This window comes from Bactrocera tryoni, chromosome 1 (genome assembly GCF_016617805.1).
Source record: "Bactrocera tryoni isolate S06 chromosome 1, CSIRO_BtryS06_freeze2, whole genome shotgun sequence".
NCBI classification, from domain to species: Eukaryota; Metazoa; Arthropoda; class Insecta; order Diptera; family Tephritidae; genus Bactrocera; species Bactrocera tryoni.
Genome location: NC_052499.1, coordinates 87,246,808 through 87,261,584, shown reverse-complemented (window position 1 = coordinate 87,261,584; position 14,777 = coordinate 87,246,808). Strand labels below are relative to the sequence as shown.

The 14,777-nt window shown below is 34.5% G+C and overlaps 3 protein-coding genes across 7 annotated transcripts in view; 2 read left to right on the top strand and 1 right to left on the bottom strand.

Moving 5' to 3' along the window:
* The first annotated feature begins 552 nt into the window (after window positions 1-552).
* On the top strand, window positions 553-4,761 carry LOC120773103 (heterogeneous nuclear ribonucleoprotein A1-like). 3 transcript variants are annotated; one of them, XM_040102088.1, is made up of 5 exons: window positions 553-720; window positions 836-1,313; window positions 1,990-2,469; window positions 2,750-2,836; window positions 4,519-4,761. In XM_040102088.1, exons 1-4 carry the CDS (start codon window positions 655-657, stop codon window positions 2,833-2,835), a joined length of 1,110 nt encoding a protein of 369 aa, XP_039958022.1. In that variant the 5' UTR covers window positions 553-654; the 3' UTR covers window position 2,836; window positions 4,519-4,761. The 3 variants fall into 3 exon arrangements, with proteins under 3 accessions (XP_039958022.1, XP_039958032.1, XP_039958013.1); XM_040102098.1 differs by lacking the exon at window positions 4,519-4,761 and adding an exon at window positions 2,940-3,210; XM_040102079.1 differs by lacking the exon at window positions 4,519-4,761 and adding an exon at window positions 3,223-4,496 and having other exon boundaries at window positions 554-720.
* Window positions 4,762-7,756: 2,995 nt separating this feature from the next.
* LOC120766651 (protein C12orf4 homolog) lies at window positions 7,757-10,092 on the top strand. Its single transcript, XM_040092281.1, has 7 exons — window positions 7,757-8,023; window positions 8,088-8,301; window positions 8,366-8,537; window positions 8,592-8,911; window positions 8,967-9,108; window positions 9,166-9,662; window positions 9,729-10,092. The coding sequence occupies exons 1-7, from the start codon at window positions 7,774-7,776 to the stop codon at window positions 9,847-9,849; spliced, it is 1,716 nt and encodes a 571-aa protein (XP_039948215.1). The 5' UTR covers window positions 7,757-7,773; the 3' UTR covers window positions 9,850-10,092.
* A 1,711-nt stretch (window positions 10,093-11,803) lies between these two features.
* LOC120766649 overlaps window positions 11,804-14,777 on the bottom strand; it is a 77,673-nt gene continuing 74,699 nt past the window's right edge. The window contains exons 6-10 of one of the 3 annotated variants that reach the window (XM_040092279.1): window positions 14,439-14,744; window positions 14,023-14,366; window positions 13,755-13,965; window positions 13,374-13,662; window positions 11,804-13,147 (exon numbers count right to left, since the gene is read on the bottom strand). In XM_040092279.1, the coding sequence (XP_039948213.1) occupies window positions 12,964-13,147; window positions 13,374-13,662; window positions 13,755-13,965; window positions 14,023-14,366; window positions 14,439-14,744 (1,334 nt within the window). In that variant the 3' untranslated portion in view covers window positions 11,804-12,963. Of the gene's footprint in view, window positions 13,148-13,373; window positions 13,663-13,754; window positions 13,969-14,022; window positions 14,367-14,438; window positions 14,745-14,777 lie in introns of all 3 variants that reach the window. The other 2 variants (XM_040092278.1, XM_040092277.1) reach the window with 2 other exon arrangements.

Genomic DNA, 14,777 nt, shown 5'->3' with positions numbered 1-14,777 from the left:
GAAAATTTTGCAAGAAATTAATTATATTATGGATAAATGTACCTATTTTGACATCAATTCATGAATATAAGGAAATATTCATATTCTCGCTAATGAATATAATTTGAATACAAATCTATGAGATAAGCTATTTTAACTTGATCGTCAACTTGCCACACGACTTGATTGAAAAAATTGCTATAAAGACAGCGTTCAAGTTCGAAAAGTAGTGTGTGTGTAAAAGAAATTTCGTGATCGTTTAACAGATTAAGCATAGTATTACTTCTATTTGCAAACATACGACAGAAAACGCTCAGCGAAGGCACGACGTATAGAAGTGAAATCAGCCTTGAATACCATAAAATTTAAATCTCATATTGCCTCAATTCAATGCATTCAAATATTTCTTCTTTCAATATTTGCGAGAGTTTGCTATAAATCACTTGGAATTTCAAACTTAAATTACACCGATATGGTAGCACTACATTATCATTTTTCTCTGACAGTTCCACCCACTTCCGTAGCAGCCATATTGAAAGAATAGTGTAGAAAAAACGAATCTATTCGAACGAATTCATTCGGATTTTTGGCTTTGAGTTGTTCAGTTGTGTGCCCTTAAACTTGCAAACTTGCGTAATTGTGAAAATTATAATAAATATTAATATAAAGTTATAAATGGTAAAAATGAGTAACCAAAAAGATAATTGCAACCAAAATGGAAATAATGGAGATTATAATGATGTAAGTAAAATAGGCACGAATTCATTTGCACAGAAAATGTTCGAGAAGGTGAAAGATCTTATCGGCCATTTTGTTTTCTGTATACATGCTATTGAAAAATCGATTTCGTTTTTAGGAGGAAATTAATGAGCCAGAATGCCTACGAAAACTATTTATTGGAGGATTAGACTATAGAACTACGGATGATGGACTTAAATCACATTTTGAAAAATGGGGTAAAATAGTGGATGTGGTGGTGATGAAGGATCCTCGAACGAAACGATCACGTGGTTTTGGGTTTATCACCTATTCGAGATCTACTATGGTTGATGATGCACAAAATGCACGCCCCCATAAGATTGATGGCCGTGTTGTAGAACCAAAACGCGCAGTTCCACGTCAAGATATTGATAATCCACATGCTGGTGCAACTGTAAAAAAATTATTTGTTGGTGGGCTAAAAGATGAACATGATGAACAATGCCTCAGAGATTATTTTGGTCAATACGGAAAGATAACAGATGTGAATATAGTCATCGACAAGGAAACTGGCAAAAAACGCGGATTCGCTTTCATTGAATACGATGACTATGACCCAGTTGATAAAATTGTGTGTAAGTAAATAGTTCATCATATATTATATTATACATATTTGTGTATCTACACCAATTTTTTTGTGTTATAAGGTACAGTCCCAGCTCCGCATATGTATTTCAATAACATTATGCGGCGTTTCACGACTGTAAGATTAAAATTAGACATATATTATATTTTGTTGATTTTTTAAATGATGAAGAATCGATGAAAATGTATATGCAACATTTGATAAATGTGAACCACAGTTCCCTGATACAGCAGCTAAAATAATTTGTTCAGTTTTTGGTTGCTGAAAAAAATAAAACTGTGAAATAAATTACAGCGTCGGCTAACGCTATGTTATGCGAATACTTAATACCAAATTCAGTGTAACACGCAGCCTCGTTACAATTATTAAAATAAATTCTTGCTTAAAAGAAAATGCATTTTTTTTTTTTTACATATTCCATACATTTTATAGTTTTACACAGTTTCCTCAAAACTAGTCTGAATTTCTTTCTTTCAACTGGTTGATAAAATAAAACTGTGAGATTATAGACAGCGTCGGCTTAAGCTATGTTATGCGAATGTGCATTTCAATGTTTAAATTCTGTGTAACACGCGGCCTCGGTACAAAAACACTAAATTAAATGTTTTCTCTTAAAAATATGTACGTTTTTGTTATTAATATATAATTATTTTGAAATCTTTCAGTGCAAAAAACCCACAACATCAAAGGCAAGGCTCTAGACGTAAAGAAAGCATTACCCAAACAGGACATGAATCGACAACAAGGTGGTGGTGGAGGTCGAGGTGGAAATATGGGTCGTGGTGGCAATATGGGGGGTGGAATGATGGGCAATCAAAACAATTGGGGTGGTAACAACCGAGGCAACGACAATTGGGGTGGAAATAATGGCTTTGGCGGAGGATTCAATAGCAATGGAGGAGGGGGTGGTTGGAATAACAATAGTGTAGGTCCTTGGGATAATGGCAATAGTGGAGGTAACTGGAATAACGGTCCTTCGAATTTTGGTGGCCCTGGAAATAATGGACCAGCCAACAACGGTAACTGGGGGAACGATTTTGGAGGTGGTTATCAACAAAGCTACGGCGGTGGTCCCCAACGCGGCAACTATGGTAGCAATAATCGTTCGCAGCCGTACAATCAAGGCAATTTTGGCAACAAAATGGGTATGTAATAAATTTATCTTCACATACACACTAAAGTTTTTACACAGTCCCAGCTCCGTATAAACTAATTCAATAATTTCATACGGCGTTACGAGGCTGTAAGAGCAATGCAAATATAATATCGTTGTTAATTTATGTCCCGTGGGTATCATAAGTTGATGAAAATGTATTTGGAACAAAATCTAAATGAACACACTAAATTTAAATCCCACAAGAGATAAAAAAAAATATAAATTGCATTCGATTAAATAAAAACTTTTTTACCGTTATCGCATTCCAGGCAATCAAGGAGGTAATTTCGGTAATCAGGGCAACTTTGGTGGTCCCAATGCTATGGGAGGTGGTGGAGGTAACAGAAGATACTAAGGTGAGTTTTGGTTTTAGCTTTAACATTTCTATTTATCGTTCTTTGTAACACATTTTATGTTTAAAATTAATTATTAGGTTTTAATTTTTATTATGATTTGTAGATAGTGGAGATACATTTTTGGCGAGATAATAGTATTTCGACTTTCGAAATCTTCAAGGATAAATCACATTTGAATCGTGATAGATCTTGATGAAAAATTCTTGAGCATAAATAAGTGTAGTTATCCCGACTTATAATTTAATTTCTTTATTAATTCTCTAGTGCAGATCTGTGGTACAATATATATTAAAATTTTAATTTCACTAATTTTAATTATAGAACTAAAAGATTCAAAGCTATTTTTGAATGTCAATAAATGATTTCTTATTTATAAACATTTATAGGTCGTAAAATTGAGCCAGGTCACATTCGTAAAGATTAAAGCAAGCAATCGAAAAGTTACATATAAGAAAACTTAAACAGCCACGAAAGCAGCAGAATTAACAGTTTCAGTTGAAAAGAATAAAGGTCAGAAAATTTAAAGCAGAATGTGATGAGATACCCCAGGAACAATTTGAAGCACAGGTGGTCGAGAGGAAGGGAGAGGAATGACGATGATGATTATATAAGCAACAGTTACATATATGAATACTTATACACAGATACGAAGAAGTTACTCATGTGTAGGCATTTTACCACATCAGCAAAATAAGTACCTATCGTACGTAGTTTTAAAGATGAAAATTTTAAGGATCAAATGCAAGAGAGAGACGAGTATTAAATATTAAAAAAGTTAAGACAAACTTCCACATATATTTCGAACAAAACAGATAATTTGATGAAGAGGATGATTATGTAATAGAAAATGAAAAATTTAAAAGAGGAGAAATACAACTTTATATTAAATTAGTTTTTTCACAGTTTCTTGGATTGATTTTCTATGCTGAATCAACTCCTTGAAATTATGCACATAAAATGTAGTCAGATCCTCCCACACTTCATACCTAATCTAGTGTTATATCTAATGTTTTAGATTTTCTGTAAAATATTCAAATAAGTTTTTAGAATAAGTTTAGTTGTATTGTATTTATTGTCAAATATTTGTCATACCCACAAGGTTTGATGTTAGAAAGTCTGTAAGGAAAGTTATCTTACAAATTAACCAGATTGGATAGATGTAGCAATCAAAGAAATTATCAATAATTGACAGGATAATTTGAGTCAAATTTCTTAAATTAGTTATCTTTTATCATTAAAAATTACCTGATATTGATAATCTATGTCTTAAAAACTTCGATTAAGTTCTCACTGGAATCATTTTTTTACTGAAGAATACAATCTTTAATAATTGTAAACTTATACATATAGAGAAATATATACTTTACACAAAGACTGTGCAGTAACATACATTTAAGGAAAGATGTGCATATCGTGTGTAGCACTTTTTGAGACGCAGACAAGTGAATTGAAAAAAATTTATTTGATTAGGGACTCACTGTCTTGGGACCATAGACTCAGTTTTCTTCATAAAGTGTGTTCACCATTTCGTAGAAGAGGTGATTTTGGAGTTGTCAGTTAGATGGAAAAAGGCTTATCTCGAGATATGTTAACCAATGTAGTTATATTAAAAAAAATAGTGTTTTGAAATACATGAAACTTTTGATTTGCCGCAAAGTAATTTTAACAATTTTTGTTGCAAGATCGCTGCCAAGTGCTGTGTGTGCATTCTCATCTTTGCCACGTGAATAGAGCTTCGAAACGGGAATACCGGATGCATACTTTTGGGACAGAAAGTAGAGGCGAAGTTAGTCCGACCATCTGCGGTAAGTTTTGTAAAATATATTGCAGGTTACAACTGGAGCCACTTGGCGCATGATATACATATATTTTTTATTGTAATGTACTTGTACTGACATTTATTTTTTTAATAAAGTTTGCAAGTATTCAAGAAGATTTCTTGTTTCAATTATTTGGTCTCAGCCTATATTTCGTGATGGTTTTCAGTTTTATTTAAGATTTTAAATCGGAGCATAGCGAATGTGTCATTCATGCATGCAGGCGATTGTTGACATTCTGTAGTTGTTTTGGTTACGTCTTTGAACTTCAACATTCTGTATAGGGGTGTGTATCTGAACTTAACCTAGTTTTTAAAAATCGATACTCATTGCAAAATTCAGCATCTTTAGAAACGTAAACCTGTTGCGACAGAGGCTGAAGGAGTAACCATCCCTCTACCGTGGGAGTAACTCTTCAACCAACAATATCAAGCGTGATTAATACAAATCAGAAAAAGAAAGACTTTAAGTTTGTTGTGCCATGATATATTGCAACTGGTGTCACTTATCTCTAGAGCTAGTTTACAAACATTTTGCGGCTGTGAAGTTGACGGTTTCTTGCTAATTGTGGATAGCTAAAACCAAAGTAAAAATTTCTTGTATTGTAGTCAAGGGGTGTAGGGGTCAAACCATTTACTAAAATAAAAAAGAGGCTGTACGTGGAGAACTTTTGAAATTAAAATCGTTATCCGGTCACCTCAAATGCCCCACAGTAATCAGTACATCAGTCGGAAATTTTGGAAAAGGTACAGTTTAAGAAATTTATATTGTAAATTAAAATAATAATATCATATTTGACCTATTTTAACGTGAAGATGACAAATCCGTAAATAAATTTTTATAATAAATATGAATTAAAATTATTATGGTTGGTTCAACACCGTGGTGTCCATAGATCCTTTGTACTGACGGACATCGGTAGCGCTTCAAAAAAATAATGCTGGTCGACAAAAAACGGGATGTTCATCTTTAAAAACAAGTATTATGTTAGCGGCTTGCTTCGTTTGAAGACCCACAATAGCGGTTAGCCCATTTCTCGTGATAAACTTAATACTCCCTGTCCAGGGCATAATTAGTAATACTTCTATTGTTGGTTATAATTTGTATTAGAATATAAAGATATGAGACTACAAGGTGCGTTCCAAAGTAAACAGGACTTAAAAAAAAACAAAACAAATGGTTTTTTCGGAAAAATCAATTTATTTTTTTTTTTAAATATTCTGCTTCAATACAGTTTTTTTCACGGTCCAAAAGCATGTCGAACGAGTGTTTTAGCTCGTTGGCCGGTATGGCTGCCAGTATGCCGGTGCAAGCCTTTTGAATAGCCTCTACGTCTGCATAACGTTTTCCTTTCATAGGCAAATCCATTTTTCCGAAAAAGAAGAAATCGCAAGGTGCCATATCAGGTGAATACGGGGAGTGGTTAATGGTTAAAATGTGATTTTTGGTCAAATAATGGGTCACAAGCGTCGATCGATGAGATGGCACATTATCGTGCAACAAACGCCAACTTTCATCTTCACGATATTCGGGCCGAACAGGTCGAATACGGCTCACCAAACGCTTCAAAACACCAAGGTAGAATACCGCATTAACGTTTTGGCTGGGTGGAACAAATTCTTTGTGGACAATACCCTTGGAGTCATAAAAACTAATTAGCGTTGTCTTAACTTTTTACTTCTCCATGAGCGATTTTTTGGGTTTCTGCTCGTCCGGTGTCGTTTCGTTTCGGCATCATATTGGAAACATCACGTTTCACCACCAGTCACAATATTGTAAAGGAAGTTTTTATCCTTTTTGACCTCTATAATGATGTCCTTCGAATGTTGGATTCTGAGCAATTTTTGGTCGTCAGTCAATTTGTGCGGAACAAACCGTTCACACACCTTTCGTAAGCCCAAATGTTCGGTCAAAATGCAATAAATCGATATTTTGGGGATGTTTAAATCCATTTCCATGAATTTCAATTATGATTTCGGCTGATTTTTAGTGAATTCACGCACAGTTTCGATGGAATTACCGGTGATCACGGATTTTGAGTGGCCCACGTTGATCCGTCATTTATATTCTCACGATCACTTTGAAAACGTTGAAACCACTCGTTACGGGACAGGCAATCATCGCCATAAACTTGTTTCATCAATAGAAACGTTTCGGTAAAAGTTTTACCAATTTTAAAACAAAATTGAATGTTGGCTCTTTGTTCGATGCTCATTTTCGCACCGATAACACAAACATGCTGACACTTAAAACGCAATAACTTCACTTCCAATATTTTGAAATGTCATGAAATTCTCACTGGACAATCCATAAATATTCCAACGCACCAGTCGACATATAGATCACACTTCGATGAAGTGATTTTGAACTGTCATTTTTGTATGTCTTGATAAATTTATAGGATTAGTAGGATAAACCACTCAACAGCCGAAATCGTGTGGATTAAGTGTCTGAACATGATATTAGTAAAATATTGGATTTGTTAGACTGCGTTCACACACAAAGACTTTTATCGCCCGCCCTGCGTTTTTGATTGCAAAGCGCCACGAAAAGAGACGAAGGGATCGAGTCTCTCGTGCTTGAGTTTTATGTTCTTATTCCTAATAATTTGCTGCAACGTAGTTTGGTATTATTTTTCATATTGGTATTCTTCCAGACTACCACTTACCGATCCAAGCAGGGTTAGATCTCCGAAATAACAGAAATTTGCCGAAAAACATTCTGTTGAAAACCGGTAATGTTGAACCCGCTGTGGGAATTTCTTTCAATGGTTGCAATTGCGCTCGGTTTCAGAAGAATATTTACAATATACACGAAAATTTGATTTTTAACATCTACTTTTTGTATTTAGTGTGGATATATGTACACAAATATGCAGAATTAAATTTTGAGATTTTAGAATACATAAGGATAAAATTTGCTTATGAAACATGTGTTCAGCACATAAATGTTTCGATGATGGGCAACAAAACCTTTTGTGTGTAAGCCCTGTCTAATTAGCAACAAAAGTCTTCATGTGTAAGTGCGTTCTTACTTATGGTACGTTCAATGGAAGACCCTTAATCAAATTATAGCTTGTCTTCCCAAACATATATTTTTGACGTTCCTCTCAAGTATTTTATGGGAGTTTTTGTTGATAAACAGAATTACGGGCAAGGTTTATTTACATTAATTCGTCTAATATTTTACACAATGGCGGATAATATTGTTAAGTTTGTATATAAATATAATAATCACGAAAACAAAGAATGTGAAGCAAGTATTAATATTGAGCTTCCTTTTGAACGTGGGGATGAATGTGTGGACGAGTTAGTTACACGCCTATTAAATGGCATGGATACAATGCAGCGTTACCTGGATGAACACGAAAGTAAAAAGATATGATAATATAATTTATAAAGTGAGAGTGAATGTACATTTAAATTATATTGTAGAGGTAAAAACAGCACTGCGAAAGTTCATAATAAATGCGAATCAAATTTATTTGGATAAGTTTGCCGAACGACTTTTTGAAAATGCAGGGAATAATGAGCTGGACTTGGAAGCAGTGATACGTAAAACGGAGCGGCATTATAAAGAGGAAATAATACAATTCGCAGATCGCATTGGACCAAGCGACGAGGATATATTCGCTCAAAGTTTCCATCGGTAAATTCTTTACAAATTAAAATATCTGTATATTGGTGTCTATGAATTTTAATTTGGTCCAAAGGCTAGTACACTCATCTTCGTTGGAAGAGATTTTGAAACGTGAAAGAGCTTATGCAAAAGTTATTTCAGATATGATTACTCTAATGGATGAAGAAGTTGAAACCCTTAACTCAACACAGCAAAAAGAAATGGATAATAAAATAAAACAATTGGATATAACCACTACATCGGATGTGTGTAATATTTGCTTTATATTAAACTTTGTTAAATTACTTGTATGCTTACAGGATATAAATAACCTTTTAGCACAACAATACAGCACCCAAAATTATATAAGACAACGCTACGAGTCTGAGTTACAAGCGAAACGAGGACATCAACGCAATGAATATCGAGATTGGATTACGTGCCAAGTGGGAAAAATATTTGAGACATCTCCGGCGGCTACCCCATTAGGAAATCGCTCATCTATGTTTATATCACAGCAGCCGTCGATGGAAGAGAGTTTCACAATACATTTAGGCTCTCAACTTAAGCACATGCACAATATACGCATATTAAGTGCCGATGTTACAGATCTCTGCAGTCCACTGCATATTGATGAAAGGTAAGGTACGAGTTTTTAAATTAAATATATTTTAATGTTTAAAACTTGCGTGCAGTTTAAATGGCCTAAATATGGCATTGGGCTTGTATTCAAGTTCCCTTTGTGGTGTAGTTGTTCTTACACCGTCCATCCAGGCACAGGCCAATAGGAGTATTATTAAAAATGCCAACATGTCCACCGAGTTTCATTTTGAACAGGTAAAAAAGGTAGAAATTCTTTGGAAATTATCTAAGTTCGTAATATATGTTTTGCAGATAGACAATCAGCTGGAAAAGATCGAAAAACAAATATGCAATTTAAGTGTTAATAATTCCACGTCACCAAGTGTGAACAGCAATAGTCCAGGCCCTGGAAATAATGATATACCGTTGAATACAGGTACAGTTGGGTCTGGTAGTGCAGGAGGCTCTCCAACAAAAATGGCCACCACAAAGCTAAAAACTGGTGATTTCTTTATTACCAAGCATTCAAACCTTTCGCAATCGCATGTTATTTTTCATTTGATTTCCGACGAACCCATCAATAGCCCTAGTGAGATTAATTCTCGCCATCCCGTTATATTGGGTTTGCGTAATATATTAAAGACAGCTAGCCGGCATGATGTTACGACGCTAACAATTCCTGCGCTGATGCGTCATGAAATGTCTGAGGATATGACAGTACAGTGGTGCATGCGGAGGGCTGAGCTGGTGTTTAAGTGCGCCAAAGGCTTCATGATTGAATCGGCGTCGTGGGGTGGTGCGGAACTGAGGTATTTCTTTAATATACTTTCAAAAATCGATATTGTGAACTGTTGTTGTTTTCTTTTTAATTTTAGCACATTACAATTGCTTTTGCCACATGATATTTCAGAGGAACTTTTTACCACATTAGCCGGCATGGTGCCAAATGTATTTCGAGTAGCCAATCCTAAGATACTTGTAGATAGCAATAAATGAACTGTTTCTCAATTTGTTGTAGTATAATTAAAACTATAAATATGAAATGAATCAATCAATTGGATATTGTCTAACAACATACTTACTAGGAGGTAGTCTATTATGTAACCAAATCAAAAACAAATATATAATTTATTTTATTTTTCTAGTAATCATCAAACTCTACTTGTTTTGTATATAGTTATTTCTTAAACTTTTTATTAAATAAATTTTAAATGTACCGTACGTTTCTCAGAATGTAAATTTAGTTTTAAACAATTTCAAAGTCATGGAACTTACATCAAGAACTTTTGTTAAATTTCCTGTATTACTTCCCTACAAATGCCAATAGATAATCAAATTAAATTTCTTTTCAATTCAAACACCATTAACCAGTGCATTGTAACTTTTGCAATAATGCTGAAATATGCATATATGTATGTATGTATGTATCTGCATATGCATAGTGCTAAATAATTTTATATACTTAATATTTCTCCAGTTATCTCTTTTCTTCCTCTGATTTGTTATTTTAAATATATTTGTATATATGTATATGATACTCCATGTTAACAGTAATTTACGTAATGTATTTCCGCACAAACCAACGACTTCAAATCTTTTCAATGCAAAGATCGTTAGCTGCGTGCTTTACACCTTCAATGTAATGATTCAAAGATACATAAGTTCTTATGTACAGTTTATTTATCGTGACGACTCATAATATCATCGGAAACTTCAATCAATTTTCAGTTTGTGTAACTTACGGGAAAAAGGGGTTTAAATAAAGACTATGTATAAGTACGACTATGACTGTATTATATATGTATGTATGTGGTATACCGCGCATGTAGCCTTTTATCTGCAATATTTTAGTTTGCTTTGGAAAATGTGTTTATAGAAAAATAGTAATGCATTTGCGTCTATATGTATATGTATATATAAATATAATACTATTGTATAATTATTAAAGACGAAAATTAAGTGTGATGAATCTGGCAGGAGGAAAAGGCGATGCTACCAAATGTAGGGAAAGACAGAAATAGAAATTTAGACTATGATCCAAACTAGCTTTAATGTCTCAAAAAATGCCTTATTGCTCCTTTAGAAGATTTGCTATATCTCACGAGGAAGATTCATTCGTCTACCTATCGCTTCAACACATCGCTATTAGCGTTTTAAAATTTTACAGTAAGCTAGTCAGATTTATAATCTACAATTTACAACGGTTAATTAACGAAGGCAAATAGCAAATTTATTTCGCAAACAATTTTATCCCAAAGGGTGTTCACTGTAAGCAAAAAGCAACGTGGAAAAACTACTAAGGGGTATTAGAATATAATAGAACAAATTTGTTTGGAGTTTCGAATTATTATTGCAATATACATATGTATATGTATATAGAAATATGTTTGTATGTTTTATATATTCGTACATTTCTTTGGTTGGGGTTTTCCTAATTTGAAGTGTGATACAAATTCTGATGCAATATGTAAAGAGCATCCGCCATGATGGCTTGGAGCTGGAATTTGTCTGTTGAAAAACCTAACCAATTGTGAAAATAGAAGTTAGTACTTGCATTTAATCCGTGATTCGTGACCGTGAAGGAATATTGACATTTTGATATTAAAAGACAAATAATTTACAATAGTCTCCTAAATTGTAAAATACAAAACATTCGTAATAACGAAACTCCTCATAATAAGAGGATCGTGAAATTAAATATATTTTAAAATCCAGTGAAATAGTAAACGACAAAACAGAGATGTGTTTAACTCATGGTCGTAGTTTTAATCGAATATGCATGTAATTCCGCTCCATTTTTTAATTTATATGTCGCTGTTTCATTCCTAATAATAAATTTAAGTTCACATTATATCCCAAATTAGTGGTTCTTATACAAAAAAAGCCCTTACAACCACCCCAAAATTTACATAATATTCCTTTGAAGGTGTTAAAAATTAAAAAAACGGGATTATATCTAAATATTGCTAATTTATTTATTAGGAGATCAAAAATAAAATGTATTATGCTTCAGGGTAGAACATGCAAGCGCTTGAATTATTTTCGAACCTTCTTTAGTGAAAGTATAATTTTTATTTAACTAATGATAAATACAAAAATACATTTTATAAAGAAAAACCAGGAAAAATATAAAAAAACCACGCATTATATTAACATTCCGTATTACGGGATTTCTGCAATTTTGGGCTTTGATTTTATTGGATATGGGTATACAAAAATATAGAATATAATAAATAAATAGGTTTCGGATATTTTCCACAACATAAAAGTGAAGGTGCGCAATATAATGTTTTTATCAACCCTGTAATGTTTGATGTTTTACATATTTTGTATACATTAAATACGAATATTGCTTCCTAAGAGAAATTCAGTTGTGTTTTCGCAGGCCTCTAAATTCTTCGACATTTCGATAAACTCAGTGTATAATAATTTTAATTATTTCTAGTTAATTAATTATATGTAAAATCCAATTTTCGAAATTCCGTTGATATTGGTTCCTTTACATTTACTTTTATTTCGTTTTTAAATACACTTAAACTTTATGATTTCTCGTGTGCAACTTTATTTTAAAGATTACCTGTTTATCAGTGCATAAAATTCTAGTGTCTATTATGCTTCATCAACTCATGTATGTAGGTATGTATGTAATTTTTGTTTGCCACAAAAATGCGGTGAGTTTGTTTAAAATGTAACAGTAAACTACATAGTACATTCGTTTTAAATTGTCCAATAATTTAATGTGCCCGTGTCTCGATTTCCACCTAAATTCCTTATTTTTCGGTTTTTTAGTCTAAAACTAGTGCATGTCTATATGTATGAATGTATGTAATGTAAAATAGTCGTGTTAACTTATGCATTGGAAAATAATATAGAATTTATATCGTTAAATTGTTTACTTAGAAGCAAGAATAAACATAAATAAATTACAGCTTAACTCCAAATTAAACAATAAATTATCACAAATAAAATCGTAATCGCTCATACTTAATTAAAGGAAATACATTCTTGACTAATTATCGATTCAAACTTCTCTAATTATGCTTGCCAGTGCAGTTAACTGTTTACATGCAAACTTAACGTATAAAATGCTTTAGCATCGCAGTCAGCAATTTACATTTGGCTTTCCTTGCGCCACTGAAATGTGCCCGATTTCACGCCGATGCTTGAGGATCCCTGATTGCTGTTTGAGGAGAGCATGTTGTTGGTGCGCCGTATTAGTTGAGCGGCAGAATCAAAGCGGCTCCGAATTAGACGCATTGCTGGATTTGTAGTGATTCCGCTGCGTTTGCTTTTGCTGCAAAGGAGAAGACATCAATTAAGCACACAGTAATATATGTATGTATATACAAATGTTCATAAATCGAACTAATACATTTAAATGACGGCCTCCAAATTGAAAAAAACTCTTAGCAAATATAATATATAGTAGTCTTTAAAACTTAACTAACACTGCCAGCAAATTCAAGTAAATTATATACAAATATAAACGCAATATTTAAACCCGTTATCGCTGCTCTTACCTAGATGAGCTGGGCTGGGTTTCCTTTAAATTTCCCAGAATTATACGCATATGTGTATCTCGGGCGAAATGATTATCTGGTAGTACTGATTTGCCACCAGAACTACTGTTCTTGCCGTGATTGCCCAGAGAACTGCCCGACGCGGCGGTGATTTCATCGAATGCATTAAGCGACGGTAGCTGACCGGGTGAGCTCAGTTCACTGCTGGGCGAATGCGGTGGTGTCGCATACAGTGGTGACATGCATTCCATATCATATAGATCAGCCTCATTGGCACCGATACCAGAAACTGAAAGTAGCAAAATATACATAAATGAATAAAATTAATGAATGAGCAGCATAAACTCGAATGCCTTGATGTATTATGTAATGCGATCGTACCAAATTGATGCTCGTTGAGATCGGGCAGCAACTGTGAATGCCGATGTGAATGATGCGCTTTCGATTGTTGTTGCATTGCGCCGACTGCGTTGGAAGATGTTGAGGCGGCGCCATGCTTTGAATTGATGATGGGCGCATTTTGCACGAAGGGATTGTTACGCGAGTTGAGTTTGGTTTGCCGTTGCAGTTGTTGTGTGAACGTAAGCGGCGCCTGCTAAAGTGAACGATTTATTAATTGTGTTTCTGGTTACTACTATGTCGCACTTACATCGTTGCTGCTACCTGTCGATTGACTAGAAATTACGCTTTTTCGCTTGTGTAAACTGCTCGTATCCGACTGCATTGTGTTCTGATAGAAATTGTTGGAGCTGTGTGTCGACGTCGATGCATTCAGTATGTTAGATGGCACTTGCATGTTGTTATTGTTGTTCATACTGTTATTTACTGTGGCCGTGGTCGCCGCCGAGCAGACTGAGGGAGCGGAGGCGTGCGGCGGGTACGGTGGAGCACCCAGCCCTATGCTTTGATGAGCAGGTAACGCTGGTGGTTGATCGGGGGAGCGCAGCATGCTCGGGTGGAATTTGGCTGGCTCGACTAGATTATTGGAATCACCTGACGGAAGCAGAAGTCAAATGTGGAAATAATTATAAATGGAAAAAATTTGCAATTTGAGTGTATGTTTACTTTTCGTGAAGTTTTCGAAAATCTTCAGTATGTTTGTGCGATTTGATTTGGCTGCCAATTTAATTGGTGTACGTCCGCAATGGTCTGACTTGTACGGATTGGCACCGTACTTCAGTAAAGCAATCACACATTTTTCGTGTCCTTCCTGTGCAGAGATGCCCAAAGCCGTTGCTCCTTGTTTGCATGCGTGGTCCGCTATTGCGCCAAAGTAAAGCAGTATACTCATGACATCATGATTGCCTTGCCAGGCGCACGAATGCAAGGGTGTGCGCGCTTCTAGGTCCATTGCGTTGACATCAGCGTTACCTTAAAAGTTTGAAGAGGATCATAGAATATTTT

Coding starts and splice junctions, on each gene's coding strand:
- LOC120773103 (XM_040102088.1), top strand. CDS start 655: ATGGTAAAAATGAGTAACCAAAAAGATAATTGCAACCAAAATGGAAAT. Junction 721..835: donor ATAATGGAGATTATAATGAT/GTAAGTAAAATA, acceptor TTTCGTTTTTAG/GAGGAAATTAATGAGCCAGA. Junction 1,314..1,989: donor CCCAGTTGATAAAATTGTGT/GTAAGTAAATAG, acceptor GAAATCTTTCAG/TGCAAAAAACCCACAACATC.
- LOC120766651 (XM_040092281.1), top strand. CDS start 7,774: ATGGGAGTTTTTGTTGATAAACAGAATTACGGGCAAGGTTTATTTACA. Junction 8,024..8,087: donor TTACCTGGATGAACACGAAA/GTAAAAAGATAT, acceptor ATTATATTGTAG/AGGTAAAAACAGCACTGCGA. Junction 9,663..9,728: donor TGGGGTGGTGCGGAACTGAG/GTATTTCTTTAA, acceptor TTTTAATTTTAG/CACATTACAATTGCTTTTGC.